The 14813-nt window shown below is 43.5% G+C and overlaps 1 gene segment (V, D, J or C); it reads right to left on the minus strand.

Annotated features, from left to right (window-relative positions):
• Positions 1-319: 319 nt before the first annotated feature.
• Positions 320-2427, minus strand: LOC118998072 (immunoglobulin heavy variable 4-38-2-like). The segment is given in 3 exon segments: positions 320-469; positions 1942-2252; positions 2338-2427. Coding segments are annotated over 3 exon segments (507 nt in total).
• Between the last annotated feature and the right edge of the window lie 12386 nt (positions 2428-14813).

Below are 14813 nucleotides of genomic sequence, written 5' to 3' on the forward strand. Positions count from 1 at the left end.
GATGCAGGAACAGAAGAGTTAGAAAAATGGTCCTGGGGAGTAAGAGTCTGTTGAGCAGTGTCAGTGCAGCTTTCACTGTCCCCCTGGTGTCCTGAGCACCATTCGCAGCAGAGTCCTACTGTCTCCCTCACGTAGATTTCTATTTGGGTTAATGTTTTATATCCTTAATTGTGTCTCTTGCACAGTAACACACATCTGTGTCCTTAGTGGTCACAGAGCTCAGCTGCAGGGTGAACTGGTTCTTGGATGTGCCTCTGGAGATGGAGGTTCGGCTCTTAGGCTTGGTCTGTAGTAAGCACTCCAATCAGAACATATGTACTCAATCCATGCCAGCCCCTTTCCCTATAGGCTGGCGAATACAGCTCCACCAGTAACCACTGGCTCTGGTGGAGAATCTAGAGGCAGAGCAGATGAGGGAGAGGGCCTGTGAAGGCTTCATCAGTCCTGGGCCCCACTCCTGCAGCTTTACCTGAAACAAGACACCTGGAGACAAGAAGTGTCAGTCCCTGTCAGTTAACTTTAGTCACCATCCCTTAGACCTACGTCTGGCATCTTAGACACTCACACAGTGGGCTGTAACCAGGCACAGGAAACCCAGCAGCCTCATCTTCTCTAGAGCATAGCTTTGCCTTCCCCAGAGATTCCAGCTTCATGTGAAGAGAGAGCTGTGAGCCCCCACTGCCCACGGGAGGATTTACCCTGAAGGTAGGACAGAAAGTTGTATTTGGGTGATTTCTTTCTTATAAATAAAGAAGTACTGAGTCAGTATTCCCTCTAGGAATTTCTTCTCATGACCACAGGTACTATGTGACCTGGCAAGAGAGGACATTAGGGTTGTGAGGCTCATTGCAAACAGGTCCAAGAATGTCTCCTCTTTTCTGGGTGTAAGAAGATAATTAGAATCTCATTTATCTTTCTGGATATATTTGAATTTGCTAGGTTTATGTTCAAACACATTTCTAAACACAATCATGAAAACATCCATAATTAAGAAGATTTTAAAATAATAATTTTATGTTTACTAATATGTTGATTTCAATTTATTGTAAATATGATTCCACCAGGTATGAGAGTTTTTCCAAAGACCCATTTTCTCTATTTCAAACACCTGTGATCATGTAACTACAAAGCCCAGGCAGTTGGGAGCTCCTTGATGCTTGATGTGTGAGTCTTGTATTTATGTTCAAGGCTCTTTTAGCTAACTCTCCCTTAAGGAACTGAGGCCTACAGCAGAGGACCCTCATAACTTATATCAGACAGAATAACACTTTTTATGCAGAAGAGCCAAAAAACAGCCATGGCAATTCTCTGATGCAGTGTCAACCAATTTGGAAGGGGAGATGTGGGAAGAGTCATGGCTAAGCCATGTTCTCAAATTCTCATACTAAAGGTTCATTGTGTTCAGAGGCAGCAGAGTGGGGAGGAGCCCATCCATAGCTTTCCTCAGGGGGAAGGTCACTATGAATTTCAAAGGAATTCTCTTTATCTCCAACCTCCCTGGGAGGGCTGAGCCCTGTTGCCAGAGAGTCCTGGGCTCTTATATTACATGGAAAGATCTTTACATTCAGGATACAATAGTTTCAGATATAGCGTTGAAATATTCTCTGTAGCCTATACTTGCCTTTTTACCTCCTTAACAGTAACTTCCTAGGACAAAGGACTTTAATTTTAGTTATATTTTATTCAACAATGTTTTATCTTAACATTCGCCAGAAAGCTCACTCTCAGAGCCAGTATGTCCTGTATTTCCATGTCATTTTTATGCAGGTGCTGATGGAGAAACATCGGAGCCAGGAAAGTGGTCCTGGGATATCTGTCTGTGGACTATTGTCATTGTAGTTGTCCACTGCCTCCCCTGGTGTCCTTAGGGCCCCCTGCAGCCCAGACCTTCTGTCTCCTGATGGGAGGTTTATGTCTGGGCTCATACTTACTTCCTCTCACTGTGTCTCTGGTACAGTGATACACAGCTGTGTCCTCAGTGGTCACAGAGCTCAGCTGCAGGGAGAATTGGTTCTTGGATGTGTCTCTAGAGATTGAGGTGCGGCTTTTAAGGGATGGGCTGTAGTAAGTGTTCCCATCACTACATATGCGCCCAATCCACTCCAGCCCCTTTCCTGGGGGCTGGCGGATCCAGTTCCAGCAGTAACCACTGGTGATGGAGTAACCATACACAGCACAGGTGAGGAAGACTGTCTGTGAGGGCTTCACCAGTTCTGTGCCCCACTCTTGCAGCTGCACCTGGGAGAAGATACCTGGGGACAAGGAGCACCAAACTGTGTCAGCCATGCACACTCACCAGTACCCCGTTGACCCTTGTCTGACACTTGAGACACTCACCCTGGGTGGCAATCACCAGGCACAGGAGATGACCCAGCACTTTCATCTTCTTCTAGTGCACAGTTCTGTCTTCCACAGAGACCTCAGCCACATGTGGGGAGAAAGCTGTGAGCCCCACAGACCAGGGGAGAATTTACCCTGGGGCTGGAAGGAAAATTTGCATATTGGGCAGTCTTTCATGTATAAGTTGAGAAGAATTTAGGTCAGGCTCCATGGTCATTCTGGAACCTTTGTAGGGACATCTTTTCTCATGAACTCACTCATCATGTTCATCAGGGACATGGGATTCTCTTTTTTTATCAGACACATTGGAATGATATCAAAGGACTGCCTCACTTCCTGAGTATAAGAAGAAATGGTGGACTAGACGGGTATGTGACATTCTTAAATTCCCATGCACCTTTCAAACTGATTTGAAAGGTATTATTAGCAGTTTTCAAACACTCCCAAAATACACAAATTCTGATAAATCTGTAATGTTCGAATACTTTTATCATAAAATAAATACAAATAATGTCTACATTAGCATGTAAAATAATAAATAATGCAGGGTCATTTTCAAAGTCATATTTCTCTTCATCATGACCACTTTTTGATTTGAGAAAGACAAATACCATATGATATCACCATTAACAGTAATATAAACAACAATACAAACAGGCAAGCAAAATATAACCAATGGCACTCAAATATGGAACAGGCTGACAGGGTCCAGAGGGGCGAGGGGAGAGAATCATAGGGGAAAAGGGGATGGACTCACATGAACAAGTATAGAGGACACAGGGACAATAAATAAGGTGGGGGACAGAGATGGGGGAGGTGGGGAGCACTGGGGGGCAGGGCTGGGAATATAAGACATAAAACTGTACTTGAACAAGAATTGAATAAAAATAAAAATTAAAAAAAAAGGAAGTGCCTCCAAAGCACAGACAGGTGAGGCATTATTGATTCTTGTGGTTGGAAATATGATTGTGGCTACAGCTCCTAGTGAAAATTCTTCTCTTCTGCAAGCCCAGGACACACTGCAGAGACCCCAAATTAATCACATCAAAAATAACCACATTTTTACATGCAGAAAAAAAACTAGAAATGAGAATAGCTATAATTCATGTTACACTCATCACAACTCAGAATTCTCCATATGTCAAAAGATTATACAAGCAGATTAACTGACCTGTTTTCTCAATGTACTATTGTCAGTATGTTGGGGTCCTGAGGAAATGAAATTAAGAGAATTCCTAGGACAAATTTGCTCACATGAAAGAGAACCTCTACCCAGACATGAAACCCTCACTCCCAGCCTCCTTTGCCCCTGATTTGGTGATCATCACTTTCGGCAGAGGGTTCTGGGCTCTCCCACACAACATATAATGTTCTTAATCTATAATAAACATTTTCTTCCATCATATACTTCATTTGGAATATAATCCTGTTCACATTTGTCTCTTCAAAGGCTTAGTGGGTCTTTGTTGGGACAAGTATAATTAAGTTTAACAAAGTCTAAATTATCAATATTGTAATGGGTCCTCAGTTGAGTGTTTTTACCAAAAACACCACCCCCAAATATGGCAAAGTTCTGTTGTCCATGATGACTGGTTGTAGCAGCCATAGGGACTAGAACAGGTTCTGGAGCCAAGAGCGGCGTACTGCTGGAAAAAAAATATCCACAACTGTAGAAGTGACTTTGAAACTGGGCAAGAATAATGTTCTGTCACATGACACAAACATCACTGATTTTCATTCCAGAGTGTTACTAAGAATAGAGTTTTAAAGATATTTTAAGTGAGGACTGAGAAGGAAGTACAGTAAAATATAGAGGAAGATTATGTTGTCTAAAAATACCTAAATATTGATGGGCATGTGTTATTTAATGTGGGAGAGCTTCATCCAGCAGTGCTCTCCCAGCACCTGCAGATGAGAATAAGTCTACCAAGACAGGATCTGCTTGGGGAGAAAAGGCTGACTAATCTCTCAGAGGACAAAGGTCTTGAGCCTCTGTTTCAATGTGCTTTCATTGAGTTAGCTTGCATAAGGATGCATATCCAAGAAAGAAGATATGGTTTACAGATAAAATTTCTAGGATCATGGGGGTCCTTTTGAGTAAGGATCTGGTGGACAGGGTGATACCTTGGAAAGGTGCAATAAAACTTTGGGAAAAAAACTTAATTTGTGTTTTGACTCTTAACATTTAAACTGAGGGCATTCTTAGCAAAGTACATCTCACAGGGTTTAATGCATTCTTTCTCAGATCTGATTGCCCTGCACCAGGATCCGCTGGTTGCAGCACAGGGATGCACCCTGATTTGGTATTGTTTCAGGCCTGAATCAGGTGGGGAATGCAAGGCAGCCAATAGATTAGGAGATTTTTCACAAATAGAATGAGGATTCAGGCTATGAGAAAGCTGAGGGGTGAGAGTCTGTTGTTCTTCTTCCATAATCCCCTAAGCCCTTAACTAATGCTCCCTTCACAACTGTGCCTGTCTTAGGTTGTTCCTTCCTTGAGGACTCTTACCCATCATTGACTATCCAGCCATCCTCCAGGGCCAAACAAGGTGAAGTAAAGGGGGCAGAGGCTCTACTCCTGCCAGAAGGATAAGTTTCATGTACTTAGTCCCAGGTTTCCCTAGTCATGGGGCCTTTTTGCCTGTCATCTGAGTTACAGACACTGAAACCAGGAAGGATAGTTTTCAACAATCTAAAAATGGAAACATTAAAGATCCTGCATGTGGAAAACAAGAGGCATAAGGAACATGTCATTGTGAATTTGTGGAAAGAGAATTTTTTTTACATACATTCACATTTTCATAGAAAGCAGTTTATCTGCTTTCCTTGAAAACAATATCACATGTCCAGACAATTAGGTGTTAGACACCTTTTAGGTCATTTATCCTACAGTCACATAATGGATCCCCCAAGCTGCATAATTCTTCGGGGCCCCATTTGTGAAATCTCTGAACACTTACAGGGAACAGAGGACACCCCTGCCTGTAGGAGGGCTAATGATGAACCCTCATAGTTTCATTGAACCAAGAACCCCTTTTCAGTCAATTGTAATCATCATCATCATCACCATCATTTGCTTATTTATACTTGTTCTTATTATTTCTGTGTATTCTGTGTTTTTTTCACATTAAATGGCAATTTATTTGAAAATAAAGCGGTGTCTATATTCTAAACGTCATTAAGAGGTTGATTCCACAATGGCCCCATCTGTTGACTGGCCCATGGCCTTCAAAGATCTAATAACATTTGATAACAAACTGATTCTGACCCACAGGTTGGACCAACACCCCTGTGCAATTCTATGTCATCATTTTCTTATAATTACTCTTCAGATTTTCTGTTCACCTGGTATTATCCACTAGTGAGAAATCATTTTTTATTTGTAGTTTGGTAATTTTATGGTTATTAATTGGAATAGGTACTCAGACTCTATTTTATGTTATGTTTGACTGCTGGAAAATGATGGCTCCTTCCTGCCTCTACTTCATCTGCCCCACACAGGAAATCTGATAATAAAAATTTTGCCTCCTTTTCATTTTTATTTTTAAGGAGATACTTGAAAGCTGCTTTTAAAAATACTTTATTTATGCCCTGGCTGGTGTAGCTCAGTGGATAGAGCACGGGCCTGCGAACCAGACGATCACAGTTCGATTCCCAGTCAGGGCACATGCCTGGGTTGCAGGCCAGTTTCCGGCAGGGGCCAGTTCCCTGCAGGGGATGCACGAGAAGCAACCATACATTGATGTTTCCTCCTCTCTCCTTCCCTTCCCCTCTAAAGAAAAATAAATAAAAATATTTTAAAAATACTTTATTTATTTAATTTTAGAGTGGGTAAGGGAGAGAGAAAGAGAGGGAAAGAAACATCAATGTGTGGTTGCCTCACACGTGCCACTTTACTGGGGACCTGGCCTGCAACCCAGGCATGTGCCCTGACTAGGAATCGAACCAGCAGCCTTTTGGTTCACAGGCCTGCACTCAATCTACTGAGCTATGCCAGCCAGGGCTGCCTCCTCTTTAGATGTCACTGGGAGACTGCAACCACAAAAGCCGTTGTAAGTGGAATCTCCCACCACCACAACCTTGACAAAATAAAGCACTGAGCTAGCCTCCTTTCCTGACTATCAAAGCTCATCTGACTTGCTGTTGGGCCTTTCCTGCTCCTCCCAGATATTTGACTCTGTGTGTAATAAATGCTACTTGTCTCCTTGGTGAGTTTGTTTTCACCAGGGTGGACATCCACACAAAACTGTCATGGGTCCTTCTGCTTCTATGTGGTGGCACGTCTGCTTAGTGCTGCGATCATGATGCCAATTCAATGTCTGTCACCAACAAAAACCTTTTTTTCTCCATTGTTGGGTTCGTTTGCCTCTGGTTCCCACTATTCAGCATGTATGTGTCTTGCTGATGGTCATCTTGGACACTAAGCTGAGTGTTTCCGGTCTTCTGTATTGCCTCTAAAAGAGCCTTTGTGTAGATTCAGCTGTTGTGGGCCAGACAGACTGATGATTCTTTGGAACTGGTCACAAGAGTGATTAAATGAGACTGTTTTCTGTCTATGTCATAATGTTGTCTACCTTGTCAATAGCCTTTTGTAACACAGAGTCTTCAAATGTGAGCTCAGAATGAGAGATCAATGGAAGTTTCCTGAGGGAAATGTTTAAAGGAAAAGGAAAGCAGAGAAGAAACCCACTGAAGCCTCCAACTTCAACTGCATGTGGAATGGTCACTGTGTTCAGGGATGTAGGAGCACCCTGGTGGTCCCAACACCTCCTGCAGTGAGGTTTGTGTCTGCACTCACACAGACTTCTCCTCACTGTGACTGTCACACAGTAATATGCAGCCATGTTCTTGGCTCTTAGGCTGCTCATTTGCAGGTGCAAATGTTCTTTCCCCTTTCTCTGGAGATGGTGGATTTGCCTAGCACAGACTTGTCATAGTATGTGGTAGTAGCATGTACATTAGTGTCTGAGGCTTACTTCAGCCCCTTCCTTGGAGATTGGCAGAAACAATTCACTTTGTAGCTACTGAAGCTGGATTCAGAGGTCATGCAGGAGATTTTTAGAAACCCCCCAGGCTGCACTAAACCTTTTCCAGACTCCACCTACTGCACCTAATACTGGACACCTGAAAACACAAAGATATCAGGTCAGCAAACTGCCACTCCTTACAGTTTCTCTCATTCATCTCCACTCACATACTTAGTGCTTCTAGTTCTCCATACATTACCTCTTAAAATAGCAACAAAGAAAACCAAGTCAAACCCAAACTCCATGGTGTGTGGTCTGTGCTCTTTCCTGAGCAGGTACTGAGAACACGTGGGAATCTCAGGCTGGGCTTATGTGCCAGGACATCAGCGTCGGGAGCTATAGTGCTACTCATGAGCAGAAACTTCCTATTTGCATGTTCTCCTACTATAATGTAGTTGTGGGTTTGGAGACCTGCAGAGATATCAGTGCCTCCATCCAGGTGCATATCTCTTGTGGACTCTAGGAATGATAGGATTTCAATAAACACAGAGTTTTGAGCCAGGCGTGGGCATGTCTGTGACCATGTCTGGTATAAGTGAGCCCAACTGGGCCTCTGCCCTTCCTACTTGTCCCACTCCTCCTCTGATACTAATTGATGGAAGACTGGATATAGGAGACATTTTCTATATAAAATCATGAAGGAATGTCTGTGTCTAGTGGTACCTACACTCCAGTGTTGGAGGCAAGTGCACATGTAGGAATCAGACTACAGGCTCACATCTTATACGAGAGGACAATTTGCACTGTAATGTTGGTGCCCTCAACTCTGATTGTCTCTGGCTTCCTGACCTTCAAAAACACAAAGCTGAGACAGTGTTGAAAAGTTGCTTTTCTATTACTAGACTCAGAGCCACTGAGAAAGTAAAAATCCACAGAGCTTATGGATAAACTCTTCATTTAAAACAACTGGAAAGGCCATTTGCAGAGGGTTTCACTACATACATACCAATAAAAAAACTTTAAAGAAGATAATAGAATAGGTTAATTAGTGAAATCCATGTGAATCATAATACTTATGATCAGTGAGATTAACTTCAGTTGTCTGAACTGAACTAGAACATTGTTCTGTTAATCCTAAATGCAGACAGAGGGAGATGAGACTCCAGGAGACGAAAATGATGTGATCACTGACATCAGCTGACTTATTCATGGCTGTGGAGAAGGATAAAGAGGCCATGGGACAAGAAATGCTGTTCTAGATTCTGGAAAATGCAAACACTCCCTCCTGTCTGAGACTGTTCAGGCAGCATATTATAGAATACTAAAGGAAATGGAGAAGACAGACTATTTATGCACAACCCATGGGCCCGAACTTGGGTGGGGGCAATGCAGGAGGGTAGAGGGACGCAAGGTGGAGGGGCCCAACTGGGAGAAAAAATGGGACAACTACAATAGCATAAAAAATAAAATATACTTTGAAAAGAAAATACATGATTTTAAAAATAGTTTATTTATTTATGTTTAGAGAGGGGGGAGGGAAAGAGAAAGAGGGACAGAAATATCCCTCCAGCGTTTTCCTTGGGCCTGTCACCCAGTGCATAGCATAATGGTTGACGTTTTGTCCAGAAGCCTTGCAGGAGAGCTTCACCAAGGCCACAGGTGTCCTCACTTCAGCAACTGTCTGAACCAGCTGCACGTGGGAGTGGACACCTGTGGAGAGAGTTCCGGAGTGGCTGAAAATCTCCTTTCCCTGTCGCTGGTCTCCTCCACAACTCAGGAACTGAGAAGCTCCTTACCTTTGGCAACTGCCACCAGGAATAGGGTTTTCTAGCTCCAGCCCAGTGTGAGAGGGTGTGCAGTCAGGGCTTCTGTAGGGGACTGTGTTTGCTCAGGGCACAGTCAGACCCACATTTAATCTAGTCTACCTCTTCTCATTTGCATATTAATGGGGCAGATTGTTTCACAATTGGAGATTTGACTCCACCTGAGAGAAGGTAGAGAACACAGGGGCAATGCTTAGAGGGAGTCTGAGGATTCAAGTTCTACACAGTGTTGTAGGATATGGGTCCCCTGGCAGATCTCTGAAGTCTGTGCTGATATAGCTCCTCCCACTGAGGAACAAGCTCCCACAGGACATGCTCCTCATTGTGAACCCAACTTTGAGAGACATGGACACCCTCTGAACCAATTATGGGCTTTAATCCTAGGTCAGTGTATCTCCCAAATTCTCCACCCAGTGAGTTAATAAAACCTACTCTGTTCACAGTTCTTTACAATTCAGATATAAAGAAGCCCTAGAAACACCATTGACTCTGGTTTTTATGTATCATAGAGTTTGGTGAATGCCCTGATAGAATAGAATATTTACAATCACCACATGATCAACTCTCCTTTTAGAGGTTTTCATGAAAAGAAAAAGACACAGGCCCTCACAAGAAACCTTTTTCCAGCTCCCCCTGCACTAACTCCTGGGGCAGCTGCTCTGAGCTTCTGGGTCCCATGCACTCCTAGTGTCATATCTGCATCATCCTGTCAGGACTCACAGAGTATGAACTTCTCAATGTCTCTAGCCCAGAATGAACTGTTGTGCTCTGACTTCCAAAACTCCCTAAGAGACACTGTGTGCCTTAATTCTCTGGACAGAGAATTGACCTTACTAAACCCCGCTGACTCTGTAGGGAACCCTATAACCCGGGCTCTGTGAAGCCAACAGGAAGCCCCTTCCCTAGACCTGCCGGATTCATGACACAGCCAACACTGTTGAGTCCTGAAACTCATGATGGCTTTGGGGGCTTCTGATGTCCAAAGGTTCCTCTTGGGTAAGATCCAATCTGAGTGTCCCTGGATGTGGTCCTAATTCCACTGAACTTCTACTGCTCAATGAAAGACAAAACACTGATGATTTTTATGGCAATGGACTCCAAGTCTCCCTTCTCTTCTGTACTTACCACTTGGGCTGGGCCCCCAATGGATTCTAGGTAATGTTATGTCTTTCTAGGTGAGGTCATCTCTGTGTGTTACCCTTAAGATTTTCTAAAATTATTATTATTGGTGCTGCATTCATATGGTTATCTTTCCTTCAGACCATATACCCCATGGACCTCAGACTCTTCATCTCACCTGGAAACAGTTTCACTGCTCAGTGACCTACAGCTGCACCTCCAAGTCCTGCACCTGGGTTTCTTGTTCAGCACTTATGGACTTGCCCACGCTGGTCAAGGAATAAGGTGTGATAATTCAGACACCACTGATTATTACCCAGGCTCCCTTTCAAAGGAGACATTCTCTAGGGCTGGCAATCAAGTATCAGTGGTGATGTTCCCCACGTGGGCTCCAAAACCTCCAAATCTAGCAGCCCAGCAGGCACTGAGTTTTAACTTAGTTCTGGGGACTAAGAGCATCTGCTTCAGTGTTCACTTCCTGGGGAATGTCACAGTTAGCTCCTATGGGGGAAACACTGAGAGAGTTCCCATTGTTTTGGGACCATGGATCAGTGCTGGATTTATCAATTATGTGTGAGTTATATGTGATAACATATGTTTTAAGTCACTGTGCATATCTCCCCTATGTCAGTCTTGTTATAATAATACAGCATCAACTGGAACCTGCATAAAGCATGCATTGGGGCTAAGAAAATGTTCAGAGTAATCTTACAAATTGAATAAATCTCTATCATTTCAGTAAATGTTCATCATGAGATCTTCCACAAGAAGACAAGGTGCAGTTGGTTATTGTGCAGAATCAAGATGGAGAATATTTGTTTGCAAGATCAATCACTGAGAAACCTAACCCTGTGCTACATCATCAGCTTTGTCTGCTGAAGCTGTCTCAGTGAGCTCCGATGCCATGCAGCTCTGTTCTGTTCATCCTCAGTGATCTTCCCTGAGTCTTCATGAGGTTCCAGAATTTTCAATGGGCCTCACAGGTTTAGGGAGCAGGGACTGTGTTACATAACACTGTTGCAAATTAATGGGGCATTGATTAACATGATCCTCCTGTTTGTTCACCAAATGCATATTGAAATTTGCATTCATATTGAATTATTGCTCATAGTACAGACCTTGAGACGCCCAAAGTCTGTGAGCTCTGGATTCATCCAGCAGATACAGGAGAGCTGTTGCTGTCACTCAGCCTGGTTGCAGGCTGAGGACCAGGGTTCCCAGGGCAGGAGGAGACCTCTGTCCCAGCTCTACAATCAAGCACACAAATGGGAAGAGGTTGAATTTCCATCCTCAGTTTGTTTCAGTTAGTTCCTTGGTGGAGTGAAGGGTGTCCATCTGCATTGGGGAAAGCAATCTGCTTTTCTGAGCCACCGTTTCAAAGGTAAGTTCACCTGTAAACACTCTTGGACAAAACCATGAATGACCAGCAGCTCTATAATTGGACACCTAGTGATCTATTTAAACTAACACAAAACCAACTGTCACAACAGAGCTATTTGGGAGGAGTTTCAAGTCAGAGATAATATGCATCTGCCCAATATATGTAGATAGAGGTGAATGAACCACTTTAGACTCATTATGGTGGGTGATTTTTTAGCGACCTACATGGTGAATGTCAGGTGAAGAGGAAGCCTCCTGCCAGAGCTGAAGCAAACGTTTATGTGCCTTGTGCCTTCAGAACATGTGGGCCCTGAGTGCCCCCTGGTATTTACAGCCCTTCCTGCTTGGAGGTTTTTGTCTGGGCTTGCACTGACTCCCCCTGCCCTGCGTCTTTCGTGCAGTAATACAGGGCAGAGTTCTAGGCTCTCAGCTGTTCATTTGCAGATAGACAGTGCTTTGGGAATCATTTCTTGATATGGTAAATCTGCCTTTCACAGATGCAGTGCATTCTGTAGCATGGCTGTTAACTTTGTTTCTAATAATCCCTACCCACTCCAGTCTGTTTCCTGAAGCCTGAGGGATTCAGTTTTATATAGGAATGACTGAATGTAAATCCAGAACCTTTGCAGGAGAGTCTCAGAGTCCCTCCAGGCTGCCTCAGGCTCCCACCAGACTCCACCAACTGCAACTCACATCGGACACCTGCACATGAAGAAACATGTGCAGAGAATTTTACCTGCTCTCTTGTCTGTAGTGCATGTGGTGACTGTAAATATTATTATCAGTGGATACATGCGCGCGCACAAACACACACACACACACACACACACACACACACACACACACACATTACCTAGTTTCTCTGTAATGTTACCACGTAGAAGCATTAGAGCAAGTGGCCAGCTCAGCGCAAACTTCATGTTGCTTTTTCTGGGTTAACTGCATCAGTGAATGCAAACTACAGAAACTCTGGGGCTTGAGCCTCTCTCCCTGAGGTGCAGGGACAGCAGCCAGTCTGGGTTTATCTGTAAGTGGTGATGCCCATTTGCATGCACTTCTCCCCTGAGTGACAGAGAAGTTTAGTGCCTTGGTGATGGTCCCCACCTTCCTGGAGGGGAAAACACACTTGTTGTGACAGTGGGGGATTTTATGAGAGGCTGGTTCATCTGTGTGCTGTAGAGTTATTGTTGTTGTTGCTAATTTCTACCTTTAGTCATTTTAACAATTTAATCTAGGGTGACATTCCATATGCACAGTGTTTCATGCTATTCAGCTTAGAATAAATGCCCTGTGTGACCTTGTTCGTGTGTCGACACACTTAGAGAGGCTCATCCCAAACATCAGCCTCCCTGGCTGAGGTCAGAGGGCACTGCTAGGGCTGCTCTCTCTTTATTTCAAGACAGAATCCCTGATCATTTGCATCTGTGCACTGAGAGTCCATCATTGTGGAGACAGAGTGGGAAGAAGGAAGAAATATGTGCAGAGAATTTTACCTGCTCTCGACACTTTCTGCACTCAGTTTCTTCCTCCTGCTCCCACAAAGGCTTGCAGACTGTCGCATAAAATGCCCGATATGCACACAGGACACCAGTCATTATTTGCAAGGCGCTGCTATGATCCGAATGCCACACATTTCTGGGAAGATTACAAAACTGACATGATTACAAAACTGATAAAACCTAAGTGAACACTGAAACCTCCTTGGCCAAACCTCCTCCTCAGCGTTGTTCATTCCACACCTTCAAGAGCACATCAGCCATGTTTGTGTGATGTGGTGAATGGAAGAATTTATGTTGTGACCCTGCGTTTATGGATTTTACCACCAGTGGAACCTAGACTTGGCTCCATGCTGATGTGGTAAGTAATGAAAGTTATCATGGATTATACCCACTTCTACTACTATCTTCCTGTTACATCTGTTTAGGAGCCTTTTATAACCTTCAACCTGAAATTTTGTCTGTGGAATAAAACAACTGAGAATAATTACCCTTGGGCATCACTGAAATAATGTCCATACTCTCCTTTCAAAATAAATATGGCTGCAAAACCCCAGGGAGGTTGTCCTTGTGATCACATACACTACAACCCTAATTCACCCTGGGTGCTGTAGCAAAGTACTGTGGGCTGTGAGATTGGATGACAACAAAAATTTATTTCTCACAGATCTGGATGTGAAAAATCCAAGAATAGATGCTTCCACTGTAGTCTGAGAGGGTGGATGGGGAAAGGGAGCTTCCTTAGTCCTCTGTTATAAAGATCCTAATACTGTTAAAGAGAGCTCCACATTTGTCCCAAGGCCTAACCTCCTAACACCATAAAATAAGCCCCAGGTTTTAATATGGGAGTTTTTGAGTGACACAAACAGCAACCATGACAACAACAAGTGAATGAAAACATGATTCTACCACATTGGAAGTAACTCCAGCAGACCACCCCAAACTGAAGATCCCTATTATCCTGTGGAAACTTCTCATCTTGGAAGGGAAAAGGGGACCCAAGTCCTTCAGAACAAGTGAATGTCCTTGTAGGGTGGTCATGTCTCCTCTAGTCTTTGAAGTAAGATGTCCATATAACTTACTATTAATCCCCATTATTGCTTACATGTAACCATTATACTATTTTTTCTATGGACTAAAATTTCTTTCCACCCATAGTGATTGATAGCTCAGTGTTCTCACTGATGTTTTCTAGTTCATTGAAGAAATAGTCCGGTTCTAGTTTTTGTTGTTTGATGCTGACATGTTTAGATTCACCCTTCTCTCTCCTTCTGAACAGACACGGGGAATATTTAGAGAAAGCAGAGATTTTACCCAGCTTAATTAAAGTAGGAAATTGAAGCCACACAAACCCCTTCTGTGTGCAGGACCTTGTCAAGGATGAACAATAAAACCTGAGCTACTCCTTACCTAGCATGATCCAGACATCTCTGACTAGCTGACAAGTCTTCCCTGCCATCAACGGACTCCTCAAAGAAGTGACTCTCTTCTTAAGTCCCTCTGTCTGTGATCTCATTAGACTGAGCATCTGTTTGATGTTATGTGGGTGATCCCTCTACCTCTGTGTAGTATACACTCCTATTGCTGTCAAGGACATGCAGCAAAGTCAATGACCATCACCAATGGGGGTCCTTGTCCTCAGGCATTGGGTTTATGCACATCTGGTGTCCACTGCCCAGCAAGAATTT

The sequence above is a fragment of the Sturnira hondurensis genome, unplaced genomic scaffold (assembly GCF_014824575.4).
Source record: "Sturnira hondurensis isolate 20B ecotype Veracruz unplaced genomic scaffold, ASM1482457v3 Scaffold0013793, whole genome shotgun sequence".
Lineage (NCBI taxonomy): Eukaryota > Metazoa > Chordata > Mammalia > Chiroptera > Phyllostomidae > Sturnira > Sturnira hondurensis.